The following is a 19,781-nucleotide window of genomic DNA, read 5'->3' as shown; positions in this document are numbered from 1 at the left end:
TGAACTTGTAGCTTGAATTAATTCATACAATTCTTAAAGCAACGATTATCTTTATATGACAATCGGACCTGAAAAGGTCAACATTAAGAAATATAAGTTAACATTAGTTGATGCTTTAGCTACATTAACTAACAATGCACTAGGGGTGCTTAACGATTAATCGCGATTAATCGATAGCAGAATAAAAGTTTTTGTTTACATCATATGTGTGTGTGAACTGTGTATAATAATTATGTATATATAAATATGCACACATGCATGTATAATTATAAGAAAAAAAAAATATATATATTAGGTATTTATATTTATATATAATATAAATTATAAATAAATATACAAATGTATATACACATGTAAACATCTCTTAAATATATACATGCATGTGTGTGCATTTATTTATACAAAGTTATTAAATACAGTTCACACATATATATGATGTAAACAAAAACTTTTATTCTGCTATCAATTAATTGCGATTAATCGTTAAGCACCCCTACAATGCACAATGCAAGACCATTTACTAATGCATTTCTAAAATCAAAAGTTAGAACTGTTAACATTAATGTACAATAAATTAACATAAACAATTGTATTGACATCAACAATAGCGAAGATTAATACAGTAAATATTGATAAACTACACTCACCGGACACTATATTAGTTAAATCTTGCTAGTACCGTGTTGGACCGATTTTGCCTTCAGAACCGCATGAATTCTTTATGGTATTGATTCATCAAGGTGTTGGAAACGTTCCTATGATAGCATCAGATTTGTCGGCTGCGCATCCTTGATGCGAATCTCCCATTCCACCACATACCAAAGATGCTCGAGTCTATTGGGTTGAGATATGGCAACTATGGAGGCCATTGGAGTACAGTGAATTCATTATCACGATCAAGAAACCGGTTTGAGATGATTGGAGCTTTGTGACATGATGCATTATCCTGCTGGAAGTAAATCCATAATCTCCATTTTCACATACTAGTTTTGTACTTAATATACAAAAAATCTTAAGTTCTTTTTAGGATAAGAACATCTAAGTTTACTTCTCTGTGCTATTTTGAGATGAATATGAACTAAAATGTGCTAAAAATGTTTTAAAGGTGCCAAAGAATGCATTGTAATAATCTGTTTAATTGTTCGCTGATATCTACATGGAAGGTTTGTGGCTTTATTAAGTTCAAAAAGTATCCAGAAACAGTTTACATCTCCATTTACAACCCTAGGATTTATCTTTAAGGTCTATTATTACCTTATTTGAAAGGGTCATGAATCATAATGTTGAGCTCTGCTCTGATTGGCTGTTTCTCCTTCAGTAGCTCTGTGTGTGTGTAAACAGATCTTATGTTTGAGTCTGTATCAGATTTTGAGGAATAATCAGATTGGTAATGGACGTTTCTGAGTGGTACGTTTTTTTTAGTATGAACCTGCAAAACGTAACGTCAATAGTAGAACTTCAGCCTTAACACTAGCATATAGCATTAACTAGCATATAGCGCTAACTCAGCAGTCTTTAGCTTTGTTACAACATTGTACTTAATTTAAAGTGTAATTTAATATTGGGTTGTACATCTGGACTGTAACATCACAGTTGTGGTATGTTGAGATTGGTCTGTTTTCCAGCGGTCTTTTGCATGCATGACGTTTACATAAAAATTAGGAAACAAATGCGTTTGAGGCTCATGATATGTCATTACCATGTACAGAACTCTTATTATTCATCTATACCTAAATACAGTTTTTTATTCTATGGCACCTTTAATTTTTTTATGGCACCACATTTTTAATACAGCGATGGTATGTTAAAAGCACATTTTAGTTCATATTCATTGTCTCAAAATAGCACAGATAAGTGCATGTTCTTAAGATTATCTTCAGTACTAAAGAAAATTTTTTACCTGTGGTTTCCCAGACAAGGCTACAGCCTATAGTTCTAGACTAAGACACATCTTTTTTAAGGCATGTTTATAAACATCTAAAATTGAACGAAGTGTCTGTAAAACCAGGCCTTGGTTTATGAAGTACAAGTTTATTATGAGAGTTTACAAATGTTTCACCTGGGTTAGGTAGGCAGTGGCTTATTAACGATGCTCAATTAAGGTGCCCAAAGTGTGCCAAGAAAATACCACCTGAATCAGTTTATACAAAGGCAGGAAGGATCCATGCTTTTATGTTGTTTACGCCAAATTCTGACTCACCACCTGAATGTTAAAGCTGAAATTGAGACCAGGTGATGTTCTCCAATCTTCTGTTGTCAATTTTGGTGAGCCTGTCCAAGTTGTTCAGAGATCATATTCTACCTTGGTTGTAATGCGGGGTTGTTTGAGTTACTGTTGCCTTTCTATCATCTCAAACCAGTCTGCCCATTCTCATCTGACACCAACAAAGCATTTTAATCCACACACTGGATATGTTTTTCTCTGTAAAACCCAGACGGTTGTGCATGAAAATCCCAGTAGATCAGCAGTTTGTTTCCTCAACCATGCCACATTCAAAATCACTTAAATCACCTTTTTCTGATGCTTGGTTTGAACTTGTCTATATGCCTAAATTAAATGCATTGAGGTGCTGCCATGTGATTGGCTGATTTGCGATTTGTGTTAACGAGCAATTCAACAGGTGTATCTAATAAAGTGGCTGGTGAGTGTATATTGCACATTGTTAGTTTATGCATGTACTTATATTATCAAATATAACCTTATTGTTACCAGAAATATTATTAAATGCTATAAAAATTTGTGATGGGAGAAACGAAGCTTTTCGAAGCTTCGAATCAATTGAACCAATTGCTTCGAAAATTGATTCAGTTTTTCGAAGCAGTTCGAAACCCACACACGCTGGCGACCCCCGCTGGTCAAAATAGTGTATAAGCAGATGTGTCCAAACATTTTACACTTTTCTTTACAAAATAATAGCAAGATTTTTATTAAAATATGTAAAAAAAATTATTTAACTTAAGACATAGTTAAAAGTGTATTATGTGTTTTTAGTTTTATTTAGGGCAAACAAATGAATAAAACTAACTACCCTTTTAATTATGCACATTTTTGTCATTAAATCTGTCTATAAACAAAAAGTAGACAACATGGCAGTGTTATTAGTCAGAAGGATGAATGTTTTATGAACTTTCATAATAAAACTGACCCGAGTTCACCTAAACTTATTAGACACTGGTCATGTGATCAACTCCCCCTAGTGGTGAACCATCGGATTTTCGAAACAGTTATGACGTAATGAAGCCTCGTTTGCTAAAATCACGTGACTTGGGCCAGTTTGAAACAAGCTCCGAACCACTGATTCGAAACAAAAGATTCGTAAATGTTTCGAAGCCTCATGAAGCAGTGCTTCGAAAACGACCATCACTAATAAAAATACATGGCAACTTTTTATGTGAGCTAATGCATTAACTAATGTTAATGAAAGAAATGTTATTGTAAAGTCTTACCATAAAGTTTGAGAATGGTTGAGCTTTATTAATGTAGTTAACGGTAAAACCAGTGTAAAAATATATTTTAATAATAATGTTGTAAAAAGAGTTAAGATTAAGATTCGCTTGCAAAATATGTCAAATTGAAATAAATGATAAATTAAAAGCTTTACAATGATGGATTGATTTCCTTTTCATTCAACTTTGTTAAATAATACTTTATCTATTAGTATTCGTCAACTTGCCCCCTGTTTGAGGAATGCAAGTAAGTTTTTAATACTTGCTCAGCCAAAGTGATCTTCAAAAAGCTTTATGCATAACGCATAAACAAAGTAGTGTTATAGTGTCACAAGTAATACAGGTTGTGTTGATGCACCAAAAGATTTTCTTTGGTTTGCATGTTTATAATAAATAATGAAACTGATGTGTGTGTGGACTACAGCTGCCCTTCAGCCACACATCTGTGCCTTCCTTTAACGTCTATTATTCAGGTTTTCTCTAGAGATACGAGCAGCAGTCTCTAAATAACATGACACTGAATACTCACCAATTTATAGTCATCCTGTCGTTTGAACTCCTGAAGGTGCTTTTGTGTGAACTACGTATTCAGCGCTCATCATCGTGATGATTTATACAAATGTGAATCACAGCTAAATATTTTTCTTATACAGCCATTATCATTCATATTCCAGAGATGTGCACTTTCATCTCAAACTTACATTGAAGGTTTCAAATGATTGGATGAGAGTAAATTCACTTCACGGCTGAACTGACAGAGAGAGATTTGTTTATTTACACCAAGTGTGAGCTTTTATTGAGTGATTGCATTTTAGTTGACATGAACTGTGAAACGTTAAATAAATGTTGTTATGGATGTACAAAACCAAACTTCAATTGAAACATGAATAAACATGCTTCCTATGAATTTATATGCATTCATATTTTCGCAGAAAATAACTTTTAGTTTGGGCCACGTCTGAGCCATGAATTGCAGCACAAGTCAGTGGGTTAAACAGAATGAAACTCGTCACTTCTCAAGACATATCAGTTGGGATTATATTATTACACATTATTTTGATTGACGGGTGGAGGGGGTTTAGCGTGTTCCTCCAGATGCACTGTGACTTGATGGCGCCGTTTCGTTCTCCGAGTTTAAAGACGTGGGTTCGGTCACCGTCGGGGTCAGAACGTGACGACACACTGGACACGTACCAGACTGTAAAAACATACAAACATTATTCATTAGCTCATCATTCATTGCAGAAAGTCCATTAAACGCTGCAAAGTTTTGGGAATAATGCATTTACAAAATTGAATCATCCATCTTATGGTGTACAGAATACAAGAGTCATTTTAAAAACAAACGGTCTAAAAATGGGGCAGTGCCCTTTCAAAAAGTATACCTTCCCACCTAAAAAGTTCACATTAGTACCTCAAAGGTGGTACCAAATGTATACATATCTGTACTTAAATGGTACCTTTATAAAAAGGTACACACTGCGAAAAATTATTTGAGAAAAAAATTCTTAGTATTTTTGTCTTGTTTTCAGTAAAAATATATAAAAATTCTTTAAATCAAGATGCCAATGGGGTAAGAAAAAAAACTTGAAAATTTTTCTTAAACACTAAATTCAAGAAAAATTTGCTTACCCCATTGGCAGATTTTTTTATGCACAAAATCACTTAAATTTGATATTTTTGGTCTAAAAACTAGACTTATTTTCTTGGGTCATTTTGCTCATCAAGAAAAAGCATCTTAATTTAAGAATTTTTAGATATTTACTGAAAACGAGACAAAAATACTACACATTTTTTTTCTTGAAAATCATTTTTTGCAGTGCAAGAGCCATTTTAAAAACAAATGATCTAAAAATGGGGCAGTGCCCTTTAAAAAAGTATACCTTCCCACTTAAAGTTCACATTAGTACCTCAAAAGGTACATATCGGTACTTAAATGGTACCGTTATAAAAATGGAGCCTTTATAAAAAGGTACTGCCCTACACTTCAAAAAATTAGTTTCAAGAAAAATATTCTTAGCATTTTGTCTTGTTTTCAGTAAAAATATCTACAAATTCTTAAATTACGATGCTTTTTCTTGATGAGCAAAACGACCCAAGAAAATAAGTCTAGTTTTTAGTCCAAAAATATCAAATTTAAGTGATTTTGTGCATAAAACAAGCAAAACAATCTGCCAATGGGGTAAGCATATTTTTCTTGAATTTAGTGTTTAAAAAAATTTTCACTATTTTTTGCTTACCCCATTGGCAGATATTTTTGCTTGTTTTATGCACCAAATCACTTAAATTTGACATTTTTGCTCATCAAGAAAAAGCATCTTAATTTAAGAATTTTTGGATATTTTTACTGATAACAAGACAAAACATTTTTGCAGTGTATATAAATTAGAGATGCGGCAATATAAATTTTTTCCATGAATACAGATTATACCGACTGATATCTGCCAATAATGATAGTTTGGTGGTTAATTAAACTTGCATTAACTAAATTCTAAAGATTTTATTTCTAATCAAGCAGGAGCACCATTGACTTCCATCGTAGAAAGAAATACAATAGAAGTCAATGGTGCTTCAAAACGGTTACAAACATCACTCAAAATATCTTTCTTTGTGTTCAGCAGAACAAAGAAAAATGTAAACATATTCGAAACAACACGAGAATGGGTATATAATGACAGAATTTTCATTTTTGGGTGAACTATTCCTTTAACATGCGTAAACACTTCAAACAGCTAGATTATTAATAAAAGTGACAAAACATCACTTAAAAGGGACACACCACTTTTTTGGAAAATATGCTCGTTTTCCAGCTCTCCTAGAGTAAAACGTTTGATTTTTATTGTTTTTGAATCCATTTAGCCGCTCTCCGGGTCTGGCCCTAGCACTTTTAGCATAGCTAAGCATAATCCATTGAATCTGCTTAGACCATTAGCATTGCGCAAAAAAATAACCAAAGATATTTATTATCCTATTTAATACTCTTCTGTAGTTACATCGTGTACTAAGACCGACGAAAAATTAAAAGTTGTGATTTTCTAGGCAGATATGTCTATGAACTATACTCACATTCTGGCGTAATAATCAAGGACTTTGCTGCCGTAACATGGCTGTAATATCACTACACCTGCTGCAGCCATGTTACAGCAGCAAAGTCCTTGATTATTACTCCAGTTCCTACGCATATCTGCCTAGAAAATCACAACTTATAATTTTCCATCAGTCTTAGTACACGATGTAACTTCAGAAGAGTCAAGTTTTAAATAGGAAAAATATCAAAACTCTTTGTTTATTTTTTAGCGTGATGCTAATGGTCTAATCAGATTCAATGGATTATGCTAAGCTATGCTAAAAGTGTAACCGCCAGACCCGGAGATCAGCTGAATGGATTCCAAAATGGTAAGAATCAAATATTTAACTCTAGGGAAGCTGGAAAATGAGCATATTTTCAAAAAAATTGGAGTGTCCATTTAAGCACTGCTGTTATATGTATATGACACACCTGTTTGTAAATACGCTCTAGAAAAAGTCACAAATACCTTTCTGAGCCAGAGAGTGATGCAGAGTTTATGAAACATGTGGCGGCACGGCAGCAGGGTTGCGATCTCATCGTTGACATATTCACAACAGCAGATGGCACAGCACTGCTCTTGCTCTGTAAAACCAAACAGAGACTCCGTGTGCATATCAATGCCAACATAAGTAGAAGACAACCTGTGGACTCTTCATCATATCCTTAAGCCTACCAGATCAAACCAAATACTCACACGCCTTGATCCGGTCACGCACGCATCGAATGATTCATTTTAGTCATTAAAAGGTGAAATTGAGGCCGTTTTCTGTATTCCGTGGCACATTTATCATCTCAGACGCACTCATGCCATAAAGCTGAAGTAGCACATTAGTGCACAATGGGTCTATCGTTCATTTTGTGCTTTGGTGCATAATTCTCATCTGGTCTACATCCTAGTATGACTTTTACAGAAAACTATTTTTTCTCATCACTTCTGAAAGTATGCTGGCAAAAATGTCATGTCGTCAGCACGCCTCGCATATACTCCAATATTTATGCAACTTCCCATCTGTGAAACACTGAGGCGGGAGTGAGAAATGAGAATGTGAATTATACAGGCAATTATGCACGGCACTGTCCGTAGTGTAATATTATTCATCTACAGCGCTGCATATAGAAGAAGGAGGGCACGTTACGCTGGCGCGCTGCCTGTCAATGCAGCACTTTTTAACTTTTAAACGCAGCCAGAGGAGAATGAGAAACATCTGCTCACTTGGCCACAGTACATAACTGCGCACAGACACAAGAATTTATTTGTTTGTAAATTCAGTGCTGATAGTTTATAGCTACATAAGTATTTGCATACTGCATCATTAAACCAATAAGGCACTTGAGACTATGTATGATGATTATGAATGAAGCTGTGCACTAAATTTAAAAGGGTCATGAAATGACATATTTTATTATGTTGTACTGTTCTATTTGATGCACTAGTAGCGTTAAAAAAGGTTTTGTTTACTTAAAGGGCACCTATTATGCAAAATCCACCTTTTTTTCAAGGTATGATGGAACAAAAAAAATATCCACCCCCTCCTCGTTTTTTAATCCCCATTAAACCAAAGCAGTCTCATTAGACATGCCGTTTAGATTCTCTTGTCAATGTGAGGTCACACTGATAAAGCCCCACCCACTTATAGTCCTGCATAACCATAGTTTTCACCGTCACTGAGTTTTACTCTGTCCACTTAATACTATTAACACAGACTGTATTAAAGGCAGGGTGCATGATCTCTGAAAGTCAATGTCGACATTTGAAATCACCTAAACAAACACGCTCTACCCCAATAGAATCTGGACCTTCTTTTGATAGACCCGCCCCACACATACACAACCCAGGCAATGATGTTGATTAGTAGACACGCCCCTTACTGCTGATTGGCTAGAAGTGTGATTTGGTAGTCGGTCCCTTTTCCAAAGTGTTTTTCAAAAACCACACACCCCTCCTTTAATCAGATCTATTTGAACTGAAAGCGCTTACTGTCTGTTTTTTGCTCATTTGCATTTAAAGGTACAGACATTAAAACAGCACGTTTTTGCTCCCACACTAATAGGGGCATTTTGGACATTATATAATAAATGATCTGTGGGGTATTTTAAGATAAGAGTTCACAGACACTTCGGGGAGGAGAGACGCGTAAACATACACGCCAGATAAAGAGAAAATTATTATTTTCATTGCTTTATTCAGCAAGTGTATTTTAATCGTCCATGCGATGTGACATTATTGTGGCACTCCCTTTAAAAGTAAAAAAAAAACAGCGCCTTTGTCCGTGGATGTGTGTGGGATCATCGGCTCTGGTGGCAGCTTTTTCCAGTCACAGATGAGCGTTTGGCTCAAATGTTTAATTCTTAAATGACCAGTAGGTGGTGGTATGATACAAACGGTGAAGCGCTTACTGTTATCAGTAAATTATCGCACGACTGGGAAGGGCTCTCGAGAACCAGAAAGAAACATGTATATTAAAGTATGTGATCTGGGACGCACTTTATCCTGTATTTACAACATAGTTTGGCCTCATATACCGGATTGCATAATAACTAGTATACCATACCATAGTGTAAATATTTACTAAATTTGTGTTTTGTAAAGTTGGTACCAGTGTTGTCTGCATGCACGGTGATCTGGGGTAGGCAGTCGATGATCTGCTCGGTGGCGGGAGGGTGGGCTTGCTCCACATCTATAGCTAAAGACTCCAGATGAGCCAGCGCTGCCTGCAACCCAACAAAACACATTAACATATTTCATTTCCCCTGGATAAAGATAGAAACAAGTCAATTATACATTAAGCCTTATGTTTCCACCAACTTCTCACATTGGCTTTATTCAATGCCACTTTGTTCAACATCAACACCAAATGAACTCCATGTATAGTTTAATTAATAGCATTCTTCACCATGACATGTATAAATTAGATAGCAATTTATAAACCATCTAGATCCATTTTTTAATAAAGAAGTTGTTATTTTATAAGAGATTTTTATCTAAGTCTTGAATAAAAAGACCCTAGAAGTAAATATTGACTCCCTGTGGTTTGGTAAAAATTTTAAAATAAAATGCATGTCTCACCTCCATAGCTTGAGCAAGACGCTCCTCTAATGCCATGTACGTGAGGAGCTGAGAGTGATCCACGTAAGAGATTGCTTGAGCCATCCCGAAACCATCCCCAAATTCATCCAGAAACCTGAACGAGAAAGATTAAATAAACAAATAACATTGTGTTAAGTTTTTACTGTTTTGATATTTTACGTAGAAAACATGACCAGGTCAACCCCAGAAAAATATATTTATAGTGAATATTTAAGCCTTAAACATAAGTGATGTTGGTAGTGCAAAGATGATTCATTTGAGCTTTAATGGTCCAAAAACTTATATATACACACATTTCTTATTTTGGGGTGACATTTGATCAGGACACGTTATTGATGACAGAAGTTCGATTATGTCATTGGTTTGATATTATTCATAAAGTTGTCGACCTCCACTCGGTGTCCAGATCTTCGCTCACGCTGGAGTCATCTTCCAGGTTATTGTTGCCGTCCAGGATAAAGAGTCCAGGGTGAACAAACTGACTGACACCATCTTGGTCTTCATCACTACTGGTGCCCGAGTCCTCGTTATACATGAGCCAAGGGATCTCGCCCTCCTCCAGAGGGGTATGCTCCCTAAAACAAACAGAAGAATAAGATTAACATCCAATACATTAACTTATTGTGCTTTCTTTTCTTTTTCATTGCTATGCCAGATTGTATGGCTATGTTTATGGTAAGAGTCGGGTTAAGAAGAATAAATTTTATTTAGTTTAAGATTCATTTTCTTGCTATCTAACTTTCAGTTGTACTTGTAATGTAAATCAATAAGTATTTGCCATCATTTTGTTTAATTATATTGAGCCAAAATCCTTTTATCTGTGCATACCTAGTTTAGAAGTTTAGAACAGTGTTCTCCAACATGATGCCCGCGGGCACCAGGTTGCCCGCAGAGAGACTGTGAGTTCCCCAGCGAAGCACATTATAATAATAGCCTCAATATTCATATTTATTTATTATACATTTTTTATATTAGATTGGCTTCTTTTATACATTTTAATTTGGGCTGTCAAAATTAAGGTGTTAATAATGCGTTAATGCAAATTCATTTTAACCCCACAAATTTTATTAACGGTGATTAACGCAACGCCTAACATTAAGCTCTTGTCTAGCAAATACAATGCTCTGAATAGTCTTAAAACATCTAAAATGATTTATTTGTATGTTTTCTGAGAGGTGAACCATCATAAATGATCTAATGCAAAGATGGGTCTCTTAAAGCATGCTTGATGTTAAAAAGGTTATTAAGAGAAATAAAGTTCAGGACCTGATTAATGGTTAAAGAGTTATTAAGACCGACAAGACTTAAAAACGATCTTCCTTGGGTGCACACAAGGCGCGAGTGCCCGACCCCGATATGTAGACACCAACACAAAATTACAGTTGAAAAAATATCTGTTTTGACAAGAATTCATGCAGGTAGGACCTATAACCTGTTATATCTGAAGTGAATGTTTGGTTAACTGTGGAAAAATATCTAATGTGTTAACATTAAAGATCCTTGCATTATAGTAGATCTTAAAGTCGTCTGTCTCGATGTCAAAAAGAAAGAAAAAAGTTTAACATATATTGATATTGTTTTTGACTTTGTGTGTGCTAAATCTATTTTATTAAATATATTATTTTAAGCTGTGGATGTGGTAATTTTGTGGTAATTTGGGATTTTTCTCAAAATTACCTTTGCTGACTCTGTCAACTTCAAACAAGCTCAAGATTCAAACAAGCCATGCATTGTTTTGAAGTTTTTTTAATAGAGAATGTCAAAACATAAAATAGTCATTTTATAAAATTTGCTCATTCGGACTTAATTTGTCAGCACAGCTCACAAATGATGCAGCAACAAACAGAAATGGAGAAAAAAGGGTCTTCTGATAGGAAAATTCATATACAAAACAGTAGCAACAAACAGAAATGGAGAAAAAAAAGGGTCTTCTGATAGGAAAATTCATATACAAAACAATGGCTGATGGTTCTGTTGAAAATGTAAACAGGCTGGTGTAACATAAATTTGCATAAAGCATCTATATTTGTCCACAGCCATGTTGATTAGAGTATTAAAAAACTGAAAATTGTAAAATGTAGGTAAATTCAGATAAAAATGTGAGATTAATTTGCGATTAATCGTGAGTTAACTCATAAAATCATGCGATTAATCTAGATAAATATTTTTAATATATTGACAGCCCTAATTTTAACTCTTTCCCCGAGTTACATTTCCATAAGTTTTTTTTTAACGGTAATCTGTAATTCTACTATTATCCAGATTACCCAATTTATAAAAAAACTGAAGTAAAAATGAATTCAATTAACTTGTATGTTTTGATAATCATTCTGAATTTGATCTCGAACAAAATTCCTTTACACAAATGTTATTATCTCAGCTTTTTGCTCAAAATTGTGTGTTTTTGAAGAAACCTACCCATATATGAGAGGTTATAAAAAAGGACAAATGAAGATAGGATGCAATTTTTTCCCCATTTTGTTTTTTTGAAAGCAGAGGGTTTGTTCTTTCATTTGATATATTTGTATGTTTAGCGTTTAAAAGAAAAGTAAACATGCTTAAAACATGCAAAATTAGCGATTAGCCAACAGGCTAATAACAAAACAGATATTTTGTACACATCACGCTATTCTCATCTCAAATTAGGTCATATGTCCCTTCTTATTTGTTGTTAAATGTTTTTTCATGTGTGCGCTCTTACTCCAGATTAAGACTGAGAGACGGCACTTCCTCCAGACTGCTGCTGCAGCCGGGCAGCTCATCCAAGCCAGGCAGAGTCTCCCAGCTTCCTTCACTGCTGCACCGTTCTTTCTCCAGCCCAGAGTCAGACGTCCACGAGGCCGACCACTCGCCTTCACTGCAATCTGAGCTGCTGCTGACAACACACACACACACAAACACGCGTGAGCCCACCTCATAGACGTCTAGATAATCTTTTAGCTGAAGAGCTTTAGTGTGCACAATGAGCACCTGTGGCGCATTATCAAGCATTTACAGTACACATTCAGAAAAAAAATTCAAAACATGACCCAGAAGTACAACTTTGCACCTTAAATCTAATTTATTTCAGTTCACATCCAGATTGTCTTAAAGGATTAGTCAATTTTCTTAAAAAAAATCCAGATAATTTACTCACCACCATGTCATCTAAAAAGCTGATGTCTTTCTTTGTTCAGTCGAAAAGAAATTATGTTTTTTGAGGAAAACTTTCCAGGATTTTTCTCATTTTAATGGACTTTAATGGACCCCAACACTTAACAGTTTCAAAGGACTCTTAACGATACCAAACGAGGCATAAGGGTCTTTCCAGCGAAAAGATTGTCATTTTTTTTGTGGACAACGTCTATCTCCGGTCCTGTGATGTACCAGCGCGACCTCACGTAATTGCGTAGTGACATAAAAAGATCACGTGTTACATATATGAAACACACATTTGTGGACCATTTTAAACAATAAACTGACACAAAGACATAAATAATATCATTCGACATACAACAACGTAGGAACGGTCCTCTTTTTCCACACTTGTTAACACTGGGGCGTAGTTTCGCATACATCATCCGTGAACTCTTGACGTGATGACTTGTATTGCGTGAGGTCGCGCTGGCACGTCACAGGACCGGAGATAGACGAGAAGTTGTTTTTTAAAAGTGCATATTTTTTATTTCTCTTATCAAAAATGACAATTGTTTTGGTAGATAAGACCCTTATGCCTCGTTTGAGATCGTTTAGAGTCCTTTGAAACTCCGCTAAGTGTTAAGTGTTGGGGTCCATTAAAGTCCATTAAAATGAGAAAAATCCTGGCATGTTTTCCTCAAAAAAACATAATTTTTCTCGACTGAACAAAGAAAGACATCAACATTTTGGATGACATGGTGGTGAGTAAATTATCTGGATTTTTTTTAAGAAAATGGACTAATCCTTTAAGGGTTTAGGAATTACATACGTTTAAATTGTATCTCCTCCTTTTTGAAGAGGCCAAAAGTAATGGAACAGTTGACTTAAAACTTTTTTTATGGGCAGCTATTTGTTCAATCATTTGAAGCGTGTCAAGTTTATTTTAAGTGTTGCATTTGAATTTGGAAGCTGTGGCTGTGAACCCAAATCATGCGATTCAAGGGACATCTCCATGCAAGTGATACAGACCATATTTAGGTTTCAAAAACACAACATGCACATAGTATTTTTAGGGATGCACCAAATGTTGGGCAACTAAAAATATTCGCCCGAAAATAGCAAAAACTCATTTTCAATGTTCGGCCGAACAAGTAAAAAGGCTTAATAAATTTTACCGAACATTGAGGTTTTTGATGATGCCGCAATCAAATATTTACCAGCGCAGAGTGAGAGCGCAAATTCAGCAAACATGTTGGTAAAAGCATTTTAAAATGTCCAAGAAAGATGCGAAAACATACAGCACTACAAGTTTAATTTATAATTTAAAATCAAGACACCCTAAACTCCATGCAGTGTATGAGAAAGACACGGTGGCGATCCTGAATGCATAATCATGGAGAACGAGAGACTTTGACTCTCCATCTTATGTCATAGAACGACGAAAAGCGTCAGCAGTACGTAATAAAAACTTCCTAGAACCAGTAAAGTCCTACAATAACAGACACACTTATATTAAACCAGAAATAAAATGTTTATTAAAAAAGCTTTTTTTTAGACTCTGACGTTTTTACGTAACATGGCAGCGCCTATGGTGGGACATTTTTGGCTTCAATTCATTACAATGAAAGGAAGTGACGTTGCATCGTCCAGCTTTTTTTACACTGTAAAAATGATTTTCATAAAAAAAAAATCTTAGTATTTTTGTCTTGTTTTCAGTAAAAATATCTAAAAAAATTTACATTTAGATGCTTTTTCTTGATGAGCAAAACGACCCAAGAAAATAAGTTTAGTTTTTAGACCAAAAATATCAAATTTAAGTGATTTTGTGCGTAAAACAAACCAAAAAATCTGCCAATGGGGTTTCAAAAAAATCTTGAACATTTTAAACACTAAATTAAAAAAAGAATTCTAGTAAAATTTGCTTACCCCATTGGCAGATTCTTTACTTGTTTTATGCACAAAATCACTTAAATTTGATATTTTTGGTCTAAAAACTAGACTTATTTTCTTGGGTCATTTTGCTCATCAAGAAAAAGCATCTTAATTTAAGAATTTTTAGATATTTTTACTGAAAACAAGACTAAAATACTAAGAATTTTTTTCTTGAAAATCATTTTTTGCAGTGTGCAGTTTATGGGTCGAATGTTAATGAAACAGTTTTAAAAAGTCAGGTAGCTTCCTGATTAGAGAAGTGACCAGGTGTAAAAAGGTCCTTTAATAATATTTTATTGTTAAATAATGTGAAATAAATATAGTAAAAAGCACATTCTAAAAAATAGTAACTTGTGCAATGGTGAGAAAACAAAATAATTTGAAAAATGAAAAAAAAATGTGTTCAGTTAATCTGCCTTCCGCTGAGTTTTTTTCTTTTATGCATCTTCAGCCAAGTATTTTTCTTTCGGTGCATCCCTAGTATTTTTAACAAATTATTCTATTTATAACCTGATATATATATAATGCACTGGGATCTGATACATATACTGTACCTTCTTTCGGCCTTTACAGATGAATCACACTTCTTTCCAAAGTCCTCTAGATCTTCACAGACGTCCTCATCTTTCCCATCCTCTGTAGTGTTGCCCTCATCCTCGAATTTCTTATCTACAGAGTTAAGGTCAGTCAAGGCCATGGGTGGAAAATCAAAGAGGAACTCACTGTCTGAGCTTGTTTGTGCGAGGAAACCAGGGGGCGCAGAGCCACATTTGCTTCTAACGGACGAGTCGGACAAATGACCGTCTTCCTTTTTGTCTGAGGATTTCCTCCTTTCAAGGTGAGTCTCGCTGGTCTGTTTGCGGATCTTTGGCCTCACGACCATTTCTGACTGTAACGTTTCTTGGGGGTTCAAATTTCCCATGCTTTTACAGGAAGCAGATCCAGCACCGGCAGTAACCTCATGACATTTCAGAGCTTGGTCTTCACCGAGCAATAAGTGGCCGACGTTCCCATTTTCTTTGACAGTTCTTTGTAAACGTGGTTCGTCGCTGCAAAGCTCTTTTGACCCGTAGGATGCCGCTTGACCTAAACGTTCTGTATCTTTACTCGTAATTGCATCGAGATGCGAATCATCTACATCGCCTTCCAGTTTGCGAATCATATGGTCAAGTCTCCGGTGGATGGCCCGAGATGGATTAAAACTCAAGTCCTCATCCTCAGCACCACTACTGTCAGGCTCATAGGCGTCAATGTTAATGTAACTCAGAACTTCAGGGCTGGTGGGGTTTTCTTTAACTCTTTCTACTTCACGTTGTCCTTTATTAGAACGACAGATATCATACGGCACAACCCGGTCACTCTTTGGTCTCTGGAAATGATTCGAAGGGGCCTTTGCGGCTCTTTGTTTCCTGTTGTGGCCGTCCTGATTTGACGTAGGTTTCAGCTCGGGGAAAACTGAATTTGAGGATGCCATTGGCAGAATAGTCTGAAGTACTGAAGAAATACTGCTCTTTGTGTCTAGAAATGGAAAAAAATGTATTATTAATGCTTCTTTCTTACTGGATTACATTTATAAAAGTGTAATATAATATATACGTTTATGGCGTAGCTGCGACGGCGTAGGCTATACATCGGTTTTCCTGTATACTTCTGATTTGACATGCAAACACACATGTCGCTGGTAGTCAGTATCCACTTTTATTGCAGTTTGAGTTAAATCACTCCTCAACTTGACCCATCTTTGTTTTCTTCGTCGCAAACAGTAATACCCATGACACAGTTTTTTACCTGACGGGAGGTTCCAGTGGATCAATCACAGCGCTTGCGGTCCGCGTAGGACGGACAAATTTTGTCGAGGTGTGTGTCAGGCTACATGTAACCCAAGCGTAGACCTTACCAGTGTTGGGGAAAGTTACTTTTACAAGTAATGCATTACAATATTAAGTTACTCCGAAAAAACTAACTAATTGCGTTACTTAGTTAATTTTCATGGAAAGTAATGCTTATTGCTTACGTTACTTTTTAGTTACTTTTGCGTTACTTTTTATTGGCTGAGGCTTGATCTCTTTCAGGTCTTGCAGGTGTTTTTTATGACTGAAAAGTAGAAATTGCATATTTCATCACAAAAATGTTGAGCTCTGGCCTGCCATCTCCGTTTCTGACTCAAACTGTTCCCACACAGGCGTGTACGCATTGAGTGCATAATGTGACTATATTTAGTTGGATTCAATACATTTTTTTTTATTAATTAAACTAAAAAACCAACTTGCATTACTTTTTTAAAAGAGTAACTCAAATATTAATGTGTATATTTAAAAAGTAATGCGTTACTTTACTCGTTACTTCAGAAAAGTAATATTATTACTTAAAGGAACAGTATGTAGGATTGTGGCCAAAACTGGTATTGCAATAACAAAACTTGTGGCTAAAACTGGTACTGCAATCTGGTACTGGTGGCCAATACACAAAATGACAACATAAACATCAGTTGAGGGCTGCAACTCCACTTTTTAAATTACAATAACCTGGCCGGACCACTGTTGTCAGTGATATAAGTATTTGAAATGAAAATGATTTCTTAATGTCTAGTGACATATCAGGGCCATTTTATGATTCATTGATATAAATTTCTTACATACGGTTCCTTTAATGCACATTACTTGTAATGCGTTACCCCAACGCTGGACCTTACGCACGACTATAACTTACACTTTAGTTTCAGTCCTTGATTTTGGTTGGTCAATTGACGTTTTGTTTACAATAAAACACAGCTGTGACCGCTGCACCCAACGATTCTGTGTATCACTGCGCACCATTCTTAGCAATGTTAACAGGGACTATTTTTCCAGCGGAAGGAAGGCTTTTACACCAGAATACCTCCGCTCTACTAGCGCACATTACAAAGCTTTTTTATATTAAAATATTTTTCCCAAGCTGGTTGACTACAGATTCCAAAGCCTGAATAACTTGACTAGCTCTTAATATTTTTATAAGGTGCATTAAAGGGTTAATGTGCTGAAGCATCAAAAATACAATTTGGTCCAAAAATTACGACTTTATTCAGCATCATCTTCTCTACCGGTTCTGTTGTGAATTCACGCTCACCACACTGCAGACGTACAACGCTGCTGACGTGTTATCTGGTGGGCCCGAGCCAAATTTAACTGACCCACTGATGTCACATGGACTACTTTGATGTTTTTACTACCTTTCTGGACATGGACAATATACCGTACATACATTTTCAATAGAGGGTCAGAATACTCTTGGTATAAATACAAAACATCTTAAACTGAGTCACGAAGATGAACGGAGGTCTTACAGGGTTTGGAACAACATGAGGGTGAGTCATCATTTTCATTTTTGAATGAACTAACCCTTTAAAGGATTACTCCACTTTCAAAAAAAAAATTCTGATAATTTACTCACCCACACGTCATCTTAAGATGTTTATGTCTTTCTTTTTTCAGCCGAGAAGAAATTAAGTTTTTTAAGGAAAACATTTCAGGATTTATTTCCATATTGTGGACTTTTAGTGGACCTCAGTTTGCAATTTCAGTGCAGCTTCAAAGTGCTGTAAATGATCCCAACCAAGGCATAAGGGTCTTATCTAGCAAAACTATCATTTAAGCAAAAAAATAAATAAAAAATAAGTACTGTTAAACCACAACTTCTCGTAATGCACTAGCAACCAGCACGACCTTAACCACCCCTAACCCTAACGTATTACGTAATCAGGTCACATGTTATTATTTTTTTGTCAAAAATGCAGATCCTTTCGCAAGATAAGACTCTTATGTCTCTATTGGGATGGTTTAGAGTCCTTTAAAGTTGCATTGAAACTGCAAACTGTTGAGGTCCACTAAAGTCCACTTTATGGAGAAAAATCGTTTATGTTTTTCTCAAAAAACGTAATTTCTCTTCGACTGAACAAAGAACGACATAAACATCTTGGATGACATGAGAGTGAGTATATTACCCGATTTTTTTTTTAAAGTAAAGTAGAGTTATCCTTTAATATTTTTCAATACCGACCGGTACATACCCATCACTTTGTCCTTATGATCACTGTTCTCATTCATGCTCTGACTGTCCATCGCGGATGTGGGTCTTTGCTTCTCTGTAATGGGTCGAAAGCTGACATACGCGTGCCTCCGGCCGTATCTCCTGCCCGAGATGGTTTGATATCCTCCAGTTGTTTTGGGCCATGCAGATTTGCCTGCTTCTTGACCCATTCCTTAAAAAGACTGATGATGTAATGAATGTACCTACAAGACGGTTACTTAAAATTTGATTTTAACTTATACATGTATGCATTTGGAAGATGCTTTTATCCAAACATTCAAGCTAGGCAATTTTTTAATAACGTTATGCGTGTTCTTTAGAAAACCCATTGCTTACCAACTTAATGGTTTAGACAAGTACAAGAAATATAATACAAGCACAATTTACAAAAGCTTTCATCTAAAAATTTAAATGAGAAAGCACCAAAACACATGCTATACTGACACACTACATTTTTATGATTGTTTTTATAGACTGAAAGCAAAGTTGATTTATTGTAATCACTTATGACAGAAGTTAAAATCAGCATCTTTTCAATTCCTATATATGTGAAAATACAGATACATCTGTAAGTGTATCGCTATACTGATGCAAAACTTTTGCATTTTTGGACCAAGCCTGCATTAAAGCATCATCACCAAGCACATCACATCTGTCAACCATACGCATTGTATGTGCTTGACCCGAGATCCCTTACCACGTTAGCCGTCCAAACCGATCATTATAAGAACAAACATCTTGTTATTAATAAGATCAACTGGATCATTTGAGTTCAATACGGGCCCCGACACAAGTTCAGCGCAGCTAACAAGCTAAAAGGTGTTTGTCTGAAAGCACTGCGCATTCAAAGACGGGTTTTATAACGATTGCTAATGTATTTATTTGTTTTATCTCACGCAGAAACCTCACGCGATGTTTAATTTTAGTGAATGTGTCGTATGTTATAATACTGTACCTGTGTTCCTGGATGCGTCTTGTGTCACAACTCTGAGTGCGAACGTCACCACGAAACTTAAGAGTCATGTGACACACTTCGTCCAATCAGCTTTGAGTATAATGGTC

The 19,781-nt window shown here is 35.6% G+C and overlaps 1 protein-coding gene across 5 annotated transcripts; it reads right to left on the bottom strand.

The window, feature by feature from the left end:
- Positions 1-4,199: 4,199 nt before the first annotated feature.
- Positions 4,200-19,781, bottom strand: pja2 (praja ring finger ubiquitin ligase 2). 5 transcript variants are annotated; one of them, XM_065284103.1, is made up of 9 exons: positions 19,675-19,781; positions 18,700-18,891; positions 15,209-16,172; positions 12,307-12,480; positions 9,995-10,180; positions 9,585-9,699; positions 9,115-9,229; positions 6,984-7,099; positions 4,200-4,645 (listed from the first exon to the last, which is right to left on the bottom strand). In XM_065284103.1, exons 2-9 carry the CDS (start codon positions 18,887-18,889, stop codon positions 4,526-4,528), a joined length of 1,980 nt encoding a protein of 659 aa, XP_065140175.1. In that variant the 5' UTR covers positions 18,890-18,891; positions 19,675-19,781; the 3' UTR covers positions 4,200-4,525. The 5 variants fall into 5 exon arrangements, with proteins under 5 accessions (XP_065140175.1, XP_065140178.1, XP_065140177.1 ...); XM_065284106.1 differs by having other exon boundaries at positions 12,307-12,477; XM_065284105.2 differs by having other exon boundaries at positions 18,700-18,901; positions 19,675-19,734.

This window comes from Paramisgurnus dabryanus, chromosome 5 (genome assembly GCF_030506205.2).
Source record: "Paramisgurnus dabryanus chromosome 5, PD_genome_1.1, whole genome shotgun sequence".
In the NCBI taxonomy this organism is placed as follows: Eukaryota; Metazoa; Chordata; class Actinopteri; order Cypriniformes; family Cobitidae; genus Paramisgurnus; species Paramisgurnus dabryanus.
Note: the sequence above shows the minus strand (reverse complement) of the source record. Positions and strands in the feature narration are given on the sequence as shown.